General features: G+C 30.9%; 2 protein-coding genes across 2 annotated transcripts; one reads left to right on the top strand and one right to left on the bottom strand.

The window, feature by feature from the left end:
- Positions 1-5,765: 5,765 nt before the first annotated feature.
- Positions 5,766-7,518, top strand: LOC119687491. The gene is made up of 3 exons (XM_038101825.1): positions 5,766-5,900; positions 6,984-7,438; positions 7,501-7,518. The coding sequence occupies exons 1-3, from the start codon at positions 5,825-5,827 to the stop codon at positions 7,516-7,518; spliced, it is 549 nt and encodes a 182-aa protein (XP_037957753.1). The 5' UTR covers positions 5,766-5,824.
- Positions 7,519-9,882: 2,364 nt separating this feature from the next.
- LOC119662347 (cytosol aminopeptidase-like) lies at positions 9,883-12,874 on the bottom strand. The gene is made up of 8 exons (XM_038071947.1): positions 12,674-12,874; positions 12,493-12,608; positions 12,264-12,399; positions 11,057-11,562; positions 10,773-10,992; positions 10,452-10,701; positions 10,320-10,393; positions 9,883-10,217 (listed from the first exon to the last, which is right to left on the bottom strand). The coding sequence occupies exons 1-8, from the start codon at positions 12,788-12,790 to the stop codon at positions 10,050-10,052; spliced, it is 1,587 nt and encodes a 528-aa protein (XP_037927875.1). The 5' UTR covers positions 12,791-12,874; the 3' UTR covers positions 9,883-10,049.
- Between the last annotated feature and the right edge of the window lie 7,712 nt (positions 12,875-20,586).

Here is a 20,586-nt window from a genome sequence, read left to right on the forward strand (position 1 = left end):
AATCATTTTAGCGCTTCTCTAATATTTCGAATATTTTATCGATACCACTCTTGTAGAATGATTCATTTTTAGCCTCAAAATAAGCCTCAATTTCGGCGATGAGTTTTTATATAGTAATCGCCAAATCTGTCGGTCGGCGGTATTTGTACGTCTCGATTTAACAAAAACAGTTGTAACTAAATAAATGTTTTTTCAGATATCATGAAATTTTAAGAGCAATCATTCGTAAAATTTCTAAAATTTACATGGATTTTTATTAGAGGCGCTGCCAGTGTTGTTATTGATCCTACAGATTTATTTGCAACAAACATGGTTAATATTCTTCAAATTCTGAGTTCTTTATCTTCAGCAGTTTTGTGAATTAGTAACATTTTTTTGGTTATTTTATCCAATTTTAAAGTTCGACTTTTTAAGGGTTGAACGTATTTTTAGGATTTCTGTTTTTTCGATAACAGCAGAGAAAAGTCTATAAATATTTGTTTAAAAAAATATCTTTTGTCTTTTGTTTAATAAAGGCTTAATTTCTTATTAGCCCACTGTGAGTACAATGTATTACAAACTCACATCAAACATTTAAGCTGAACATGTGAAAGTAGAGAAGTAAATAAGAATTGGAATGTTTTGGTTTAGTTTTATATCTCGAGGGTTAAGCACAAGTGCAACACAAATATTTAAACAAAATGTTACCGGATAGTACGCGTATTCAACATGGAAAGGATTCATAAACTGAAATAACAGCATCAACAACAAAACAACAACAAAACAACAGCAACAACAATAACAAGAACGGATATAACAGTTTCATTGATTTATAACTTTTTGAAAGTGTGAGTACTGTAAGAGAAATGGTGAGTGGATACATGGGAGCACAACTTGCATTTTTATTGCACATAAGATAGAGATACAAATCCTAGAACTATTACAAAACAAACAAGAAAACAAACAGAATATAGAAAGTAATACAAAAAAAAAAAAAAATTAACCAAACATATTTTCTTAACTTCAAAAGGAAAGCATAGGAGCCACAAAACCGCAAGTTTACTCCTTTTTACCGAGCATTAATTGCAATTTAACACTTGCGTAAGGTAAATAGTGAACGGGCGAAGTTAACAAATTACAACTGTTGTGGGTAAATGGCTGAAGGTGGAGTATGGCGGCTGGGGTCTGGGGGCTGGGAATTATTGCACAATACAACTACTACAACAACAATTGGAACAACAAATTTGTAAAAGTCTGAGAAGGGGTTAAGCATATCGGTGTATTTGCAGAGAAGTTCCAAGACAAAATTTTGTAAGGAATTAGTATCCATGGAATTCGTGGTTTGTTGCAATTACATTTGCTATTGTTTTTAGTGCAATCAAGATACAGAAATACCACACCACAGAAGTACAGAGACGCTTACAACTGAGACATTCTTTTAAACCACATATAAAGTTTCTGCAAAAGTATTTTCCGTAAGCCACATCAATTTATTTATTGTGTTATTTGCTGCATGCAATTGTTGGCAGCAACAAAATTTCTACATAGTTCAAGAGATACAATGCTAAAGAACTAACTAATCAGGTTTATGTTAAAATAGTTGAATAATTTGCGGTAAAATTATTCACATGAAATTACTTTGTAAAATAAATTTGTTTATTTACTACTTTCATGTTTCCAAATTGAAGCACTGACAACTTTTTTTCTATATTGACTTCTTTAAGTTTAAAATCGAAAATTTATTTAAAGATAATTAATTATAAATGTATCAATACTTGCCTCTTTAGAAATAAAAGAAAGTTTTCAGCAAATTGATTTAAATGACCATGAAGACCCAACGTAAATAATTCCGTACGCATTCCGATCACATCTATAATTGTAGGTATTTTTATGTGATCATGTTTTTGATTTTGACACACCCGAGTGTTTTATAAAAACTTTGTTTCGATTTTCTTTGACATTTATTGAACATCTGGTATACACACCAAGCTCCCTAACTTCTAAAGCACTGATATGAAGAAGTCTTCAAGCAGCTTAATACTTTCTACATATATTTATTAAAGACATTCAGATTGTTATCGCCACACTCCGAAGATCTCGTTACAGCGGACAATATTTTGTATAGAAAGATATAAGACTTGAAAGCAATATCTTAGAAGTTTAAGTCATGCAATCAAAAAATAGTAGTGAACAAATACTGTTACAAATTTAAAATAAATCTTATTAATTTTATTATAGAAGTTAAACCATTTTTTTTTTTTTTTTTGATAATCATATATAACTAAAAATATGAAAAAATGATTTACTTCTGATTTTCAGAAAATATAATATATATATAATATTTATCTTATGTTGAGGTTTTTCTGAGTTAGTGCAACTGGGCACATTTATTCTTCCTTAGCTGGAGTTTTTTACAAAGTTCAATCCTTCTCTTTAATTAATTTATATATTCCTCACAACCTTTGTGAATTATTTGCTGACTGATTTAAGATCTGCCTACTGCTCCATGCGGCTAGTGATTGCTCTGAAATTAAATAGTGCTATATAGGGCAGTGTGTCAGTATAGCTTTAGCAGTATAGCTTTATTCTGAAGTATCTTAGTATGTCATTCGTGTGGATATACCATAGCAATTTGAAGAATCTTCGGATTGCCTAACTTTGACCAAATTATTGCTTGCGGATATACCATAAGAGTTGACGGCTTTGCTATACACCACACGTCCGTAAAGAAGTGCCGGTCTGATTATCTGGCTGTAGATCAACCTTCTGTTCTTAGCGCTTATGTTATTGTGTTTAAACAGTGATCGTAAGCACTGCAGTATTTTCGCACAACTACTTCTTTTGTCTTGTATGTGCTTGTTCCAAGTGAACCGCTTATCAAACTTGATACCCGGGTATTTGAGGCTGTCCCCCAATTTATAGCAATGTCACCAACTCTCACTCTCAGTGAATTTTACCTGTGTTTACGAGTTATATATAGGGCCTTAGTTGCAGATATGTATTAATAAACATAAACTTATTTTTTTCAGTAGTTTTGTATGACATCTAGGTAGTTAACCGATTTTATAAAATTATCAACATGACTTACCAGGGTTCAAAAAAAATTTTGTCGAAGTCAATATCGATTAATTTAAAAATTGACAGCTTAATTGCCTACAAGAGTGGTCGATTCTTCTTGTGTTCTATACCCGTTTACATAATATTTAGGCATGTCAGCGGATCCTAACGCGGTAAGCTTCGATCGGAGTTTAGAAAGCTTCTTTTTAAATATAACAATTACCTGCTATTTAAGCAATTCTTTTCTGCATGAACTAGTGTAGTGTGTATGTCGATACTTGTTTTTATTTTTGCATATATCAAAGATTTTTACATTAGATTAAGCATCAAGTAAGAGATGTTCTTGCTCAAACTGGATCATTATTTAACTGGAAATTTAACAGTCCCTTATCACAAATTAATTCAAGTGTTAATCAATATTTCCTTCTCTCTGCGAGACATCTGTTCGACCCTGTCGTTACTTCTGCATTCACCCAAAACTATCACAATAAACGAAGTATCAATTAAAACAAATATTATCGACGTTCATCGACCCTTCTAACTCAAGCCTCTTCAACTTCTATTTTTCAAGCCTCTTTATGCATTGCAACTACGTTCTCTATAGATCCCCACTCACATTTCCATAAAAGATAAATAACTTCTTTGTGCAAAAAGATAATTTCTTGTCCAATTTAGATCTAGATTAAGCCAAATACTGACCTTTTAAATGTAGTAACACAAATTAATCCATATATTTCTCTTATGCAGCCATACTACAGCTCTACATCTCATAACGTTGCCCTATTGTTCCATAACACAAACACATCTGAGTTATGACATTAACACTTTTCTTCGAACTGAAATAACTCTTTAGATATTTTGATATAAAAATAATGTAATTTCTTTTCCGTGTTTTGTTTCTTTGTTCGATAATTAAGTTACCTCAGTGTAAACACCACTGTCCATAAGTCACGACAAAGCAACTACGTTTCTTTTAAAAAATTTATTTTTAATTTCGGGAAACATATTTTGTAACACTTTTTTTTTGTTCTTGGCTTATTCGTAAAATATTTATTTCAGGCTTGTTTTTAATGGTAAAATTCTTTATTATATATTAAATAAAAATTCAATAACTTTTTTTGTCATAAATAGAACTCTTTCGCAGAGTATTTTTATTTTTGGTCCCACGTTCGCTTGTGTTTCTATTGTCGCAGCAAAGAACTGTCGCCCTTCAGTCGCTACTTTGTGGGTTGCATGCGAATTTAAATGCCAAGCAAAGTTAGCCACCAACTAAGCCACGTAACACAGATATAAATCAAGTCAAATCTAAAAATATCCTTTTCTCGTGAACTTAACAGACAAAAATTCTGAAAAATATATAAATTTTATTTTTGCTCATGCAGGACCTCGTATACTTTGACACTGGCGATTCTCGACACTACAACTTGAGGCAGCGTAGCCAAGTAAAACCTTTTCCACTTTTAATTTGTGGAGTTCGGAAAAATTTTATAAAATATTTCTTATTTAATGCACATGTTCGTTTACCAATGACTGTATTGAAATCAATAAAATCTGCAGTTTTTCATAAATTTCAGGAAGTTTTTCTTATAAGAAAACAATCATAAAAGTCGAACAAACGAGAACAACCATTTTTTATACATATTTGTACAGAAGAATGAAAAGGACAACATTTTTTGTCCCTCTTACCGTATAAACTGAATATTTATGTTTTCAATTAGCTACACAAAACCAAGCGTTTTACACCCGCCGATTTAACATGAACTTTTTTTAACAGTGTACTTTTCAACAGACATAACCTATTTATCTTCATAACCTCAAGACAGGACTGTGAACTCCGAATAATTTTATAGAAGCTCGGTTTAGCTGTTCAATATTTTGAACTTTTATTTAAGTTTTAAAACCTTTTCCATTATTCTTAACCAACTCTTCCGCGCAAAATGAGCAAAACTTCTGTTGCTCACTTCATAGTTGGGTCCAACTACATTTAAAAGTCGAAAGTACGGGTTCAGACAAACGATTCTATACAGAATCCGCAAAACTATAATGTCTTGATACGTGGTTTGGTTCAATCTTACTCATACATATATTCATAAATTCAATGGCTTCGGTACAAAATTGATTCGGTACAAAATTGCAATAGTTGGTCTATATTAGAAACAGTTCTGTAGCTAACAGAAGCCACAGTTAATAATAAAAAATATTATGATATAATTATGATGAAAGATATGTAACAATGCGAATGAAAAATCATATATATATATTATATATATTTTATTATGTCTGTTGTCGGCCAGTTACTTAATATTGAATTTTTTTAAAATTTGCCTTTTAAAATAAAGCTTCTTACTGCGCAATATATCGCTTCACATTGGTTCTTTAGATATCGAGTCCTAGAGTCAGTGTAAACTTTTTACACTGATTAGACTAGAAAAAAGTAGATAAATCACTTAGCGGTAAATTTCATAAAAGTAACGCAAATGACAATTAACAAATTATAGTTCTACGATTCTGAGAAATATTATAGAACTCCATGTTGTTTATAACCCAAAAAAAAATCAAGATATTGTATCAATTTTCTGGAATACAAATGTTGTGCATATAGCGAGTATGAATTAGCATACTCGCCTTAAAATTATTTGGTTTTTAATCAAAGTAGGTGAGCTTTAACAATATTTAATTTGATATTGAATCAAATTTTATATATTCTTATATCAAAATTTTCATCTAATAACAACAAAAACTTTCACCATCCAAAACTTTGGCTTCTCCAAATTTTTACGTTTTCAAAATGAGTTATAAACAGAAATTATTCAGCATTGCCGAAGCAGTTAAGGAGATGCATGCTGAAAATCCCGGGGCACGAGGTAAGTACCTTTTCGACATTTTATGCATATTGATATTATAAATTCTGTGTAATTAACTTCTATTTGGCGGTTGGAGTAGTTCTCTTAGGTTTCCTAAGTTTGCTTTCGTTGTTCACAAGTTATTTGGCAAGGATACGACTGTTTTGTATCATTACTTGGAACGCATAGTATATTTAGTGCTTTTGTTTCAAGTTTTTGGTTGATATTAATATTTTAGTTTCTAGTTAAACTCAACAATTAGATTAATGAGGCTTCAGAATTGATTTGTACATCATTGTTTTGTCTGCTAAGCACACCCTTGATTCTTGACCAAACATCCAGCACATATTTAACACCTTTAAACCTAATTGTTTTCTCTTTACTGAGATATCCTTTTACAACGTTAATCGGCGGGCGAGATATGTTCCTTTTCCAACATATCCCCAACCTAATCTGGTTGGGGATTGGGATTGTTATTAAATGCAATAGGAAGACTAATTGTATTTTAATTTATAAGTACAAAACAATTTGGATTCATCAAATTTAATACACCATTTCTTCATTCTAGTCGGCATTTCCCAAAGATTCACTTGTATTATCATAGATCATATTATCATAGTTTCTTGCTAGAGCAGGATTGCGAGAGCAGGATTGCTAGAGCAATCTTCAAGTGTGAAGATTGAACACAATATTCATTCTAGCAACCTTAAACATATTCTATCTGATGACTCTATGAAATTGTATGTATCATCAAAATTTTCATGCAATATTGCATCAAATGTTTTGAAAATCTGCAAGATTTATAGTATTTGCCAAATATAGTTTTTGCCAAATATTGTCATTCTAAAATTTACAAATAAAGTAAGATTCAAACCAGACATATAAATACATATATATTACCCAAGTAGTAAAGCATATAACCAAAATACAGGGTATTAATTTAAACTCATACGAATTTACTTTCGATATAAAAGCTTATTTTGTATATAAATATAGTATGTCTGTTTAAACATAATTTAAATATAATAATTCTTATCTATCTGATTCGTTATCTGGTTCAATTCTACTATATCATATTACTTATTCATAATATTTTTTCTAAAGAGAAACGTAATGTCGAAAACCTAAGTCTCGCAGCGGAAACGGCCAGACGGATGCCTAAAAAAAATGCCGTTCTGATTACTGAAAATCACTTTGATTGGAAAAATCAAAACGATGATCGTTTTAAGAAATTGAGTAAAAATTTAGAAAAATACGCAGTTGACGCAGACAGAAAATCTAGGCAGAAGAACTTGAATGAAGAACCAGCGGTAAAAACGAAATTGCCTAGGAAACCGATAAAAACATCAGATAAGAACTTTTGCGCTACGAGAACAGCTAAACGGACATCTAGAAAAGCTGCAAATGCTGAAACTGAAGAATTGGTAGTTCGTTTAGATGAGAAAAAACCAGTTCCTCATGAGTTACCTCCACCGCACAATTATCCAGAATTCAGAAAAAGAAATGCTGAACTTAGTGCAAACAAAATTAAAAGTGCAAGAGAAGCGAAGGAACTGAAAGTAAGTTTCTAATAAATCTTATATTAAAAATTTTATATGTTAATCAATTAATTTTTTTTTAGAACACAATCTCTAACTAACTTCTGGCAATATAAACACTTAGTAATTAAAATAATCTGTACCACAAACAATAGAGAATAAATTGATAACAATAACAGCTAATAATGATCGACATTGACTTTTTTGGTAAATAGAAGGGAAATTTTATAGCTTAAATTAACATATATTTCTAATCAGATTAACTTTCCGAAAGGGTTGTACGATTCACGTGAATCTTTTTGCCTGTATGTAAATCTATTCATTTATTTCAACTTCAACCGCTCTCTCTTTTTAAATTAATTGAGTAATTCTTGAGAAATTTGTTTTCATATATTATTAGAAGAGGCGATAGAACATCCTGTATTACCTATTCTGTTAAAAATAATTATTTTCCATCTTAATTGCATTCAAGGAAAATAAGGGTTTAGAATTTAAAGTCAACTTCTTTTTCATTATAAAGACTTTCAACTGAAAGTAAATAATATACATAGTTGGCTTCAATATCATCACAATATATCACATTTCTGAGAATATATAGTTCGACTTTTTGGTTAATTATTAAACAGTAACTTTTAAAAATCAGGAACTTTAAAATTTTTCTTTTCTTAATACTGTCACGAACTGGTTACAGCAGAAACCCCTTATCCGTGGTGAACTTCATTCCAGTTATCATCCTTTTTCAAATACTACTTTTTATTATTTTGGTAACTACTAAGCTTTGCAAAACGTATTCGACTCATTCAATTTTTGGTCTAAATTGGGCTCTTCAAAAATAGTTTCTTTCGACCTGATGCATTCATTTTAAAGTTACAACCATTATTCTCTTGTTCTAGAATTATGAGGTTTAATGTGATTTTTATGTGTGTCATCAGTTTTAATCACTTCGGCAACAAAAATATTGCAGTCAATTCATATGATATCAGAACGAATTATATTATAAAGCAAATCTTAACAAAAATCTGGTCCTACTTCGAAGAATAGTAAATACGTTTTAGGTCTATCAATTTGATATTTAGCAGAAAGAAATATAAGGGAAATTATAGTTTGAAGCTATAATGATTCTTAAGGAAGTAGACAACGATAAGGAGAAGGAGAACGATAAGGAGAATGATTGGGATGATAGTAAAATACAGTGCAACTCACTGTTCTGATTGGAATGAACGAATAATAGTATTATAGAAGTAATAAAATACATGCATATAAATCTACATCGCCCGAAGTTCTATCTGCTAATTTCTGGAACAATCAATATTAGTGCCTTAACATGTCTGTGCTGTAAGTAACTCCACATCCTCATAATAAGATGATCTTAATATTCCGGACAATACCTTGGCACTTAACACATCTAGTGTTTGATTTTAGTAGAAATTGATAGATAAAATTTATATAAGTGGTGTTCTCATTTAGTTGGATAGTTCTTGAAATTAATATATTATTTTGTTCATTTAGTTTTAGTAAGATATTTATACAATAATTTTAAAAATTAAGTAAATCAAGAATATAAAGAAAAGTAATATCAATAATTTTGATATAAAATATATATTTTTAATAAAATGTGACACCAATTTTTTGATTTCAGATGAACTACTGAACGGAACTGCCTAATCAAATTAGTCAGGTTATGTTCCTCAGCGATATTGAACTAAATAATCTATTGCACTATAAAATTATGAGAACTTAATTATTTAGTACACTGAAAATATAACTTATCTTAACTCTGTTGATAAGGTTGTATGGACTACTCAGTTAGTCCCCATGTTTACCTTTGAAGTAGCATTAATTTTGTTTCGTATGCGAATACAGCTTACTGCGAAAAAACCATGAGGTAAGACACTTCACCACTGTTTTTTGCATAAAATTTCAAGTGAGTTGCACTATGAGTGTCTTTCTATTATGGACATGCATGACAAATAATGTCATTACCTAATTTGACAAAGGCGAAAAAAATTTCCTCCAAAATTAAAAACCGTTTTGTTTATTTGATGTCTTTTTTTTATTTCCTTAGGCTTTCGTCTTAGTAACGACGAATTTAAGTATACATCAAATACGTTTTCTAGTTTAGCATATAATAAATAATTCTGTATATATATATAATATATCATTATAAAACGATTTTCAATTCAAAAATTTTCAAAAGTTTAGCCCATGTTGTTCTTTTGTCCTCGTCATTTTTAATATATATTAAGGAGTTCCTAAGAGCTCTTAGGAACTTCTCATTACTTAATTTTACTTCGATAAACTCTGTATACTTTATTTTCAATTACTCCAAATTAACAGCAAATTTTTTTTCTAAAATCATCTTCATCTTTGTGAAGGTCGACTACATTCTTTAGAGGATCCAATAAACGTTATGCATGCAGAGTATTTTTATAATTAGAATATTTACAATTTGATTCATAACGAAAAAATTTTTTTGTCCGTATTTGAAGATTTTTGAAAGTTTTGAATGTTTCTTTGCCCATGTTTGAAACATCATACGGATGTTTACTGCCCTGCGACGATTTTCCATTAAAAACAGTTGTGTCGACAGGGAGAATTTTTATTAATTGTGTGTGGTTGCTTGTAAAGGGTTTCACTTTTTTGTATCAGGACAGGCCATCTGAAACAGAAATTGTATAACTGTCCTAGTGGGACGTCCAGTCATTCTGTCCTTCAACAAGTAGGGCATAGTTCCAAACTTTGTGAGCATTCCCACACCACGTATGTCAAGATGCACCCAATCAAGACAAGGCACGAATTCCTATATAACGATAAACACAATAGTATAAATATTTGGGGTATAAAAGTAGATAATAAATAAAAAATTTGCGAAAGAATGAAAATAATATTAAAAAACGCTTACATGCAATATAGCAGCTGCAAGACAGGCAGAAGCCGGGCCTGTTCCATCGTTGCTCACATCGAAGCTCTTGTTATCTGAAAAATATACGTTTTAGTAGAGATCTATAAATATCATATAACCTTTTAAATATACTTGTCACAAGCTTCTTGAAATAGTTCCACAACGGCAAACGCCACATTCTGTCACCTGTTATAGTTCCAGCTTTTTGGAACTGCTTCCAGATGAAATTAGAATTAGTGAACAGCCCAGTTGCTGAGCCACCTAAAGCCTGCCCCACTCCCTTACTTAAAGTGGCTATATCAACAACTAGACGTGGCTTATAAGCAGCCTGCGCGTAAAGAATTGGATCCGCCATAACAACAACACCAGCCTTGTCAGCATCCTATTTGTTAAAACCATAGTTAAGTTATTTAATAGTTTAATTAAGATATGTTCTTTTTAAATATTACGTACACGCATAGATAATGTTTTCCTATTCAGTAATGCGACGACATCACCAGGTTTGGCTGCCATACCGGATGGTGTATTTTCACAAAGTGGTATAACACCCGTAACGTTGATGGGAAGAGACAGGGCTGCTGCGGCTCGGATGGTAGCTACAACAACTGCTGCACCAGCCATCGAACCTCTGTACTCAGCCATACCACGTCTACTACGTAGGCAAAGACCACCACTAAAGTTCAGAATACATAAATTTTGAATAATAATAATACAATACGACTTTACTATGATATTACCTATTAAATGTAATACCTTTACCAAACAATAGTATGGGCTTATCCTCTGGTGATGTGCCGCAATAATTGATTTCTAACAAGACTGGTGGTTCGCAGGAGCCCTTCGCTATCATTAAAAATGAGTTAAGGCGCTGCAGCTCGATCCATTCCATGCTTTGCACATCGACTGTCACACCGCAGGGGCAGAGGGCGTCAACAGCCGACTGTGCAAAGTGCATTGGCGTCATTCGATTTGCTGGTGTGTCGGTAAGGCGGCGAGCCAAGTTCTGTGCTTCTGCCTTAAATAAACCACGAGTCCATGCATCGACATCTGATGAGTCGTATAGGTGTAGAAGTGGCGAAAGTGTGCGATGTTTTTCCAACTTATATTCATTATAGCGGTAAATAGCCAATGAAGCCCCTTCCGCTGCTTGTTCAGGATATTCAAGGTCGTCAATGTATATATGAGAACATCCGTGATATTGTAAGCTACGTGCACCTACACCTGCTGCTATACGAACATTCTCCTAAAAAATTTGTGAAACAAATTACTTCACGTTTTATAATGACAAATTATTATATGGTGTATAACAGCCTAGAAAAACGCGGATTTTTACTACAGATATTACGGAGCTCCATTTGTACTACACTTTAATGTCCATACTTATAAAGTTTGCTGTCCTTGTAGTACAATTTGACATCTACATTTGCTAGGCTTACGTTTATTGTGGTGTCAAAGTCGAAATTTATGTAAATTGTTGTTCCAGAAAACATCAATTATTATTTTAACATCACTCGAACCCACATTCTTCATTCCCTGTTTTTGTTTTTTATTTAGCCAAAGACAACCGGCTATCAGGCTATCAAATAGGTACGAGTTTATAAAGAAATTTTGAAGTGCAATATAAGAAAAATTATATTCACTGAAATGCACCGTGGGAAATTGAAACGCTTATATTTGACTGAGTTTTTGTACCGCAAAGTACTAGAAAAATTTTTGCTCCAAAATAAAATTTGTAAAAAACAATGATAGATATTGGATGGACTCACTTTTATTTCTAAAAAAATTCCATTTGTCTGAGCTAATAAAATGAATTTTAGTAAATTTAAATCTTTGCCTTCGAAAATTGATATTTATGTCAAAAAATTTTGTCATATTGATAAATTTTTTTTTTCACAATAAAAAAATACTTTTATGCCGATTTTTAAAGATATCACTGTTACTCACCATCCCCTCGTCAATTATTTCCATTTCATTAAAGCCAACGTTTTGTTCACCTACACCAACGACTGCAATAGATCTAAATTCTGGATCTATATTATTAAACACTTTTCCTTTACCTACATCACCCGTTATGTTCCATCTTTGCAAATATACAGAAATGGTACGTGTCATTATTTATATATTTTTATATATATATGTATATAATTTTTTATATAGTCAATATTTTACTTACTCTCGCACTAGCTGTACAATTTTACCATTGACCCGATCATTAAACTTCTCGGCAGTAACACTTAACTTAGGTTCCTGCTCACCTTCGCCAGTATATACACCCAAAACTAACCCTTTCTAATTATTTATTCGAAAAAATAATTATAAAATTTTGCAATAATCTTATGTATGGTTCTACTTACAATCATATTATTATCAGTCGATCCAGATGCGAATTTTTTCCACATACAAAGATGTGTCAACTTACAAACGTCTTGTTCCAAAATTTTAGTAATTTGTGGTTTGAGTGGTAAAGCCATTATAGAAAAATATCGAAAATCGTACTTTCAATTGATTTTATAAAATATACTAATCAATTGATCCTATCTACAAAATCTGTAAACGCAAAATGACAAAAATAAAAATTTCTCTTTTTATATTTGATTTAATTTATCGAACAAATTTATTTGAAAATGTCAATGATAACTAAATTCTTTGAAACCTTTTCGTATAGTTAAATTCAGTCGAAATTCATAATCTTAATATAGTGATAAATATATGTTATAATAATAAGTAATATAACAATACATAAATTCAATAATATACTTTATTAATATTGCTATGTAGAATGTTATAAATATATTGTGCCTAAACATGAAGGCGTTTGCTTATTGACGAAAATTATATTTCTTTATTATCTATAATACTTTAAAAATGTCAATATTGAGATTTTTACCAGCTTTTACTGTCTAAATAATTTTTAATAATTTTTTTCATTGGCCGACTTCAAATGTTTGTGGAAAAGGAGAGAGTTGCTAGTGAGTTGATAACTTCAAATATGGACGTAAGCTGAGCTAGCTTACAAAGCAAGAAAGTAGGGTGATTGTTATTAGAAAACTTACTGTAGCTATGGGAGTTATACATTTCACTATATTGCACAAATATGCAGAGTTGAAAAAGTCTTTCACGCTTTAAGTACCATATTTACTGACCTTCACCCAAACATACATTAAGAAACTTAGAACTTAAACTTGTTGGTTTAAGAGAGAAAGAATACTTGTTCGATTTTATTTAATATTTTTCTGCAAAGTCTTTACAAACTAAATTTCAATAACTTCACAGCCTTTATTTAATTTCAAAATAAGCTGAGCATATTGAACCATTGTTTTCAGCCTTTTGACGCATGTAAACATAAATCCTATCCTTAATCCATTTCTTGTCACGTGAGGAATAGATGTTTTTAGTCTTCTGGTTCAAGAGAGCAGTCATTTCGTATAAGCTATCGATATAATTGAAAAGAGCCCTTATATCGTATGTTAGCGTCTTCCTTTTTCGAGAAGACTTATGAAGATGTTTCGCATATACAGTGCATATATCTTCAACACAATCATTAATGCTTTCATAGTCAGAAAAACTGCGGCTACTTTCATCGCTAGTATTTTGAACCAGGAGAATAACGTGAGTCATTGCAGAGTAGTGGAATATTTCTAAGTAAGATATGTGGATCAAATCACCTAAAATGAAAAGAAAAAGATTATTACCTGTTATTAATTAAGTACTTCAAAAAACAGGAGTTGAAATGAGAAATTAAAAAATATACATTAACATAAATATTTTATAACACCCACCTTTTAGCAGTTTAAACTTTTTTAGTTCCCGTACCAAAAAACCTATGGCTGATGACTTTTTATTTCAATTTGAAATGAAAAATTTTGACTTTTATGGATGTTGCATACTTGAAATATAATTAATAATGCCTTGCTTAGTTGTTTATTGTAATAGTTGTACTTAAGCATTGCCAGACCTATTTGATATTATAATATATGAAATGTTACTGAAGCGCAATATTTTGTAAAAAATAAATAAATTTATTTGATTAGCAAAACTATAATAAGAAAAAATTCTATATTACTTTTAAGTGAATTATATTTAATTCATGATTCTACGATTTTTTCTTCACATTTTTCCCCTCTATATATAATAGTAATAATACATTATATTATTTTATTAACGTATTATTACTTCTCTAATAGTTTAATATCTTTCAATATTTTAATCTTGTGAGGTATCACGGAACTACCAAATTGTAAATTTAAGATTTTCATGTGAGTTATTGAAAAATTGATTTAATGAACAATTAAATAATATTTATATTATATTTATGATAAATACAATTTTTTCTAAATAAAGTAATTTAAATGGCAAATGATTTATGAATTACAGCAAATACTCAGGTGACTATGAATATACTCATGTGAGTATGAATGTACTCATGTGGGTATGAATATACTCATGTTAGTAGGAATATACTTATGTGAGTATGAATATACTCATGTGAGTATGCATATGAGTATGAATATACGCATCGAAAATGAATGACTCTATTAGTTGTGGCATTCGTAGAAATTTAATGTGAGCGCTGTTGTTTGCTGAGAAAAATTTTCTGTGTGCTTTTAGTTTGATGCTTTTGGTGTGTGTTGTTGTTGTTAGCATCGTAAATGCATGTATTTTGTTTGTGTTCTTAAATATTATGTGTGCATTAAACTAGAGGTTGTTTACATTGTGACCGAAAAGCTTCCGGAAATTTTAAATAAAACGCAAAATTCTTAATCTTCATCAATATTTATTTTATCTCCTTCAAAATATGCTCCATTAGAAGCGATACACAAATGCCAACGTTTCTTCCAATCATCAAAACATTTTTTATAGGCGCTTTCCGGTATGGCTTTGAGTTCCCTCTGCGAATTCTGTTTTACGTCTTCTATGGATTCAAAACGCGTTCCTCTGAGTGGTAATTTGAGGTTGGGAAACAGGAAAAAGTCACACGGTGCAAGATCAGGTGAATACGGTGGCTGTTCGATGGTATTTATTGAATGTTTGGCCTTAAAATCGTTGATAATGTTGAACAAATTGAGGTGAATCGGAACAAGCCGGGCGTTGACACGTCGCATACACAAATTGTCCACCAAAATCAAACGAGCCATCTCACGACCGATGCCTAGCTCTCGTGCTATCTCTCTAACACTCACATGAGGATTTTTGAACACGATTTCCTTTGCCTTTTCAATGTTTTCGTCGGTGGTAGAGGTCGAAGGTCGTCCAGAACGCGGCATGTCTTCGACGGTCGTACGACAGTCCTGAAAGGCTTTGTACCACTCATAAACTTGAGTTTTCGATAAAACTGATTCCCCATAAGCCTTTTGTAGCATTCGCAACGATTCTGCACACGAAATTTCGTTCGAAAAACAAAATTTGATGCAAACTCTTTGTTCAATATTTTTTTCCATTGTTTTTTTCGCAACGCACTACTGAGGTGAACTGGTTTCAACAGCTGCCGTAAACGAACTGTCCGACAGATCGCGGCTCATTTTTGGGCATAGTAATTAAGGACAGTGCTGCCAAACTACATAAACTTAAAATATCGAAAAATATACAGCGCGCGAATTTTAAATGAGAACCTCCGAAAACCTTTCGGTCACAATGTATACAACGTATACAACCATAGGCAATTTTCTGCCGATTGTGTTGTAATATTCATGAATGAATCATAAATCATTTGTGTGACTTTTGTGTCGAATGTCGGTGTTTATGAGTATCATATGAGCAGAGTATAAGTTATTATAAGTGCTGGCAGCTGTATGTTTGAATCAGGCGGAGTCGCATATACAAAAAAGACAGTCAGAAAGCATATAAATAAAACTCAGTCAATGATTCGAGTATGAGTCGAGTGTTGAGTACTCATTGCAGTTCTCTAAAGCGCGTATTACGCATTAGATTTGGTCATATATCTTGTTTGACGTCGCTTGCTATTATACATTAGACACAGTCGACATAATTTTGAACACGTCCCCATCAAAAACAACAACAAATGTACTACAAAAGAAAATCATATATGCATTTAACCCATGTTTTCGCTTCTATTCCTTACAATAGAATGAAGTTTTGTATGTAAGCAGTTAAAAATCCGATTGTATACGAAAAAACAAACAATTTTGACTAAAAAATTAAAAAATTTTGATTTTCATCCGATTTCTTGTCAGACCATCAAATATTGCTATTACACATCAGATTTAGCACAACAGACAAGTTGTACGACTAAATCTGATGTGTAATACGCGATTAATACCTTCCAAGCTACAACTCATATAATACTGGATGTAAGAAGTTTAATCCTAGCCTTTGTTGAACTTCTGAAAGTTTTTCTTTTTTTTTGGTATGTTTTCTTCTTCGTTGCCTTAATATGTGATAGATTAGTGCTATCAATCGCTCTCTAGCTTTGAAGTTGTTTTATGTATATGAATTGCTATTATTAGGGAATGTGGCATTGCGACTGTCGGGTCTTTTCCCCTAAATATTGTGTGGGGATATTTCTTATACTTTCCAAATAAGTATAATAATAGAAGATTATTCAGAAAGTGCACTATATTTTTTTGAAAATATTGCTATTATATACTCCTTAAGTCTGAAGGGTTTACCATGGTGGGCCTACTTTATAACTAGGTTAAATGAAATTATTTTTTCCTTACTTTATCTTTATTTTTCACTTAAAGTTTTATTTACATAATTTTATTTATTTTCTGTAACGTTTTTTTTTTCTTTTTTGTATTTTTAATTTTTAAATACTATAGTAATTTACCACTTGGGTAAAAAAGATGATGTGAAATTTAATTAAAAGTTTTTTGTGCGTTGCTGTGTAATGTAGAACTCTGTGCAAACAACTTTTGATCTCAATTTGTACATTGCATTTGCGTATTTTGACTTTCTTTGTCATTTCTTCCTGTTGTATCTGCTGCTCTGTAGTATAAATTTTTTATAAGTATTCCCCAAAAAGTCAATGTAATGAAATGTTTCGAAACAGAGCATAAAAACATTAAACAGCATATGATGATGCACATCAGTTTGTACGAGTATTCTGTGCAAGATGAAGGCAAAAAGGCAGTGCGAGATGTGCTATGCCAACGCTGACTACAAGCAATTTAAATATATACGAATACATGTGTAGATATATAATAATATGATCCCTTTTTATATACACACAATTTTTACAAACGAATGCCATATAGCAGCTAGTATTAACATAATAATGTAATTAATTACAAACAAATGCAATGAAATTGCATGCAATTCCATTTTATTTCATTACTATGTATCCTTCTATATTTCACTGCTTCGTGACTTAAAATGTATACTATATACGAGTATATTTTCCAAACCCCCTCCCCCCCAAAAAAAGAAAAAAACACATTTTTGAAAATTCTAAATCAAACATTTCTCTCTGGATAAGAAATTTTAAACTTTGTTGGTATACTGCATCATAAAATATTGAAGGGATATTCGCTGTACACTACCATTTGTTTTATGCCAAAATAGCTTTAAACATAGCATATCAAAAAACGATTTTCCATCAAAGTTTTCACTGTGACATTTTTGGGAAAAAGTTAATAAATCAATTAAAATTTATTTTTGTAAGGATTTTTTGCTGTGCACTATAAAAATCACATGAAATTCTAAAACTTTTATATAACAAATCATAAATCTCTAGCGATAAAGTATACAATGCAAAAACTTTTTGTACAAACAAGATTTTTGTTTTATTAAATGTGACACGCAAATAGCGGAAGTCGAGTTTGTATTAGAACACCCTACGAACCAAACCTCTACACAATATAGACATTGCTTTGCACTAGTTAAGCACCTCGATAATAGATGTAGCAGGATATAAGTTCTGGGCGAAACTATCAAAAGTTGCTTGCCGCTTTCATTGAAGTTTCAATGTTTCTAAGAACAGTACTACAATACTATATATTATATATATATTATATATATATTATATATATATTATATATATATTATATATATATTATATATATAATACATATGTATTATATATATATTATATATATATTATATTGTTGATATGGGATGTGGTACTGAGATCGTCGGGTCTATTGTCCCCTCTTCTGGGCTTAAAGTAAGTCTCGTAAGGTTTGTTGCTTTGATAAAAAGTAGTATAGAACTTACTTTACAGAGTTTTATTACCTCTTCCGTAAGGGTATACATTCCCATACAACGTACTAGCTTCAACCCGAAAGTATTAATCATCTTTTGACTATATTTTTTCCTTCAGATACTTAACATTTATAACTAAACATCGATTGCACTGCATTTGTTTATGGAATTTTCTTTTTATTATTTGCCTTATTTTGGATTTGTAAATAAAAATATTGGAGTTAGTGAAATGGTTAAATATGAAATACTTCGGTAATATCTGAAGTCTACCAAAAAAAATACGAAATATTTAGTAGATTATTGAAGAAATAAAGGCAAAACTGAAGGAAAAATTAAAGACAGAATTGAAGGAAGAATTAAAGAAGGAATTAAAGACAAACTTAAAGAATGAATTAAAGGCAGAAATAAAGTCAGAATTAAGGGATGAATTAAAAGCAGAATTAAAGGAAGAATTGAAGACAGAATTAAAGGAAAAATTGAGGCAGAATTAAAGAAAGAATTAAGGGCATTATTGATGAAGGACGTGGTTGTCTTGTTAATGGTTTAAAAATTTATAATAGTGCTTAAATAAAAGTAGAAGTTTGCTTCTCTCCAAGCTATGTTATCCAAGGTTTTAAGTAGGTAAGGCACTCAGAATAAGAAGAAAAAGAAAGAAGAGGGATTTGTACAAGCAAAGTTTTTCTCCATAAAAAGTAAAGCTTTAATGAAATTGCACTTCATGTCTAAGCTAAAGATGAAGACATTTAGCAGACATCATGAAGGTTATATGCTAATATAACAATAAAAAATATATATGCAATGCAAAATAATTGCTTACTATAGACTGTTTATGGATTTTCCAAAGATATTTTATTTTTTCTACGAAATGAAGTTACAGTACAGTACATACCATCTTTGCTCTTTGCTCTTTTAAGGGCTGATTTTACAGTCATGAAGTATGTGTCAATACTGATTAAAGTGGTGCTAAAGCGATCAATATTGTTGGTTTAATTTATACTAAATTAAAGTCAATTGTGAAATTTAAAATATGATTGGTGATGAAGTCGGACCCTTATATACATAATTCAAACGAATTCATTATCGTTAAACAGACAAATCGTAGCCAGGCGCGAAGTTTCAATTAAAATCCGTAGGTTCCATATTCCTATTTCTTTCTGCATGTGAAAGTTGACAATCGTCAATAAATTTTTCCGTACATTTCCGAGCTTTGGAGTTTAATTTGTGGATTTTTGGTTTTTCGGAGTGGGATACTAACCTTTGTCGAAGCATTATTGCCTTGGTTAATGCTGCATTATATTGTACGTCATGTATTTCGTATAATAAGATCCGAATTTAGTTAGTCGTAGCCTGGGGAAATGAAGCTAAAAGTTCGGATTTCTTTTAGTTCTAGCTTCTATCATGACATGACAAGATTAGCGTAAAACGTGACAAGTATCATATTGCCGATATGTTGTCATAATTTTTTTTGTATGTAGGGTATTTAAAATAAATGTGCGCACTTTTTTTTTAATAAGTTTCCTATTAATAAAGTTTTCATAGCATATGCATATATATTTATATTTACAGATTCAATATTTTAATAGATTCAGCTGACAATATATATACATATATATAAATATTATAATAAATACTTACATATATAAATACTATTAAAATATTAACTCTTCTGTATAATACTTTTAAAATTCAAAAAGTTATGTCACTTGTAAGAATTTATAACATGTTATAATATACATGTTATCATATAATATATGTTTTAATATATTATATGTATTATATATCATATGTATATACATTTGTGTATAAGCAACTATAATATATTATATGTTTTAATATATTATAACATATTTGTGTATAAGCAACAGTTGTGTAAAAAAGTTATTAGTACGAATTAGTACACTCTAATTTATCATTATTAATCTACTAAAGAATGGTAACCTGATGGAATGCTCCAAGTGGATAGACGAATTCATATTAAGTCTGGCGTTCGACAAGGCTGTATCCTTTTACCTATTCTATTTAATATAGTCTTAGATGTGGCTATGTCGGAAGCTATGAGCGCAGATCATAGCATCTCATTCGGCCTCCAAAACAAACTCACCGACCT

Source organism: Teleopsis dalmanni, chromosome X (assembly GCF_002237135.1).
Source record: "Teleopsis dalmanni isolate 2A chromosome X, ASM223713v2, whole genome shotgun sequence".
Classification (NCBI taxonomy): domain Eukaryota; kingdom Metazoa; phylum Arthropoda; class Insecta; order Diptera; family Diopsidae; genus Teleopsis; species Teleopsis dalmanni.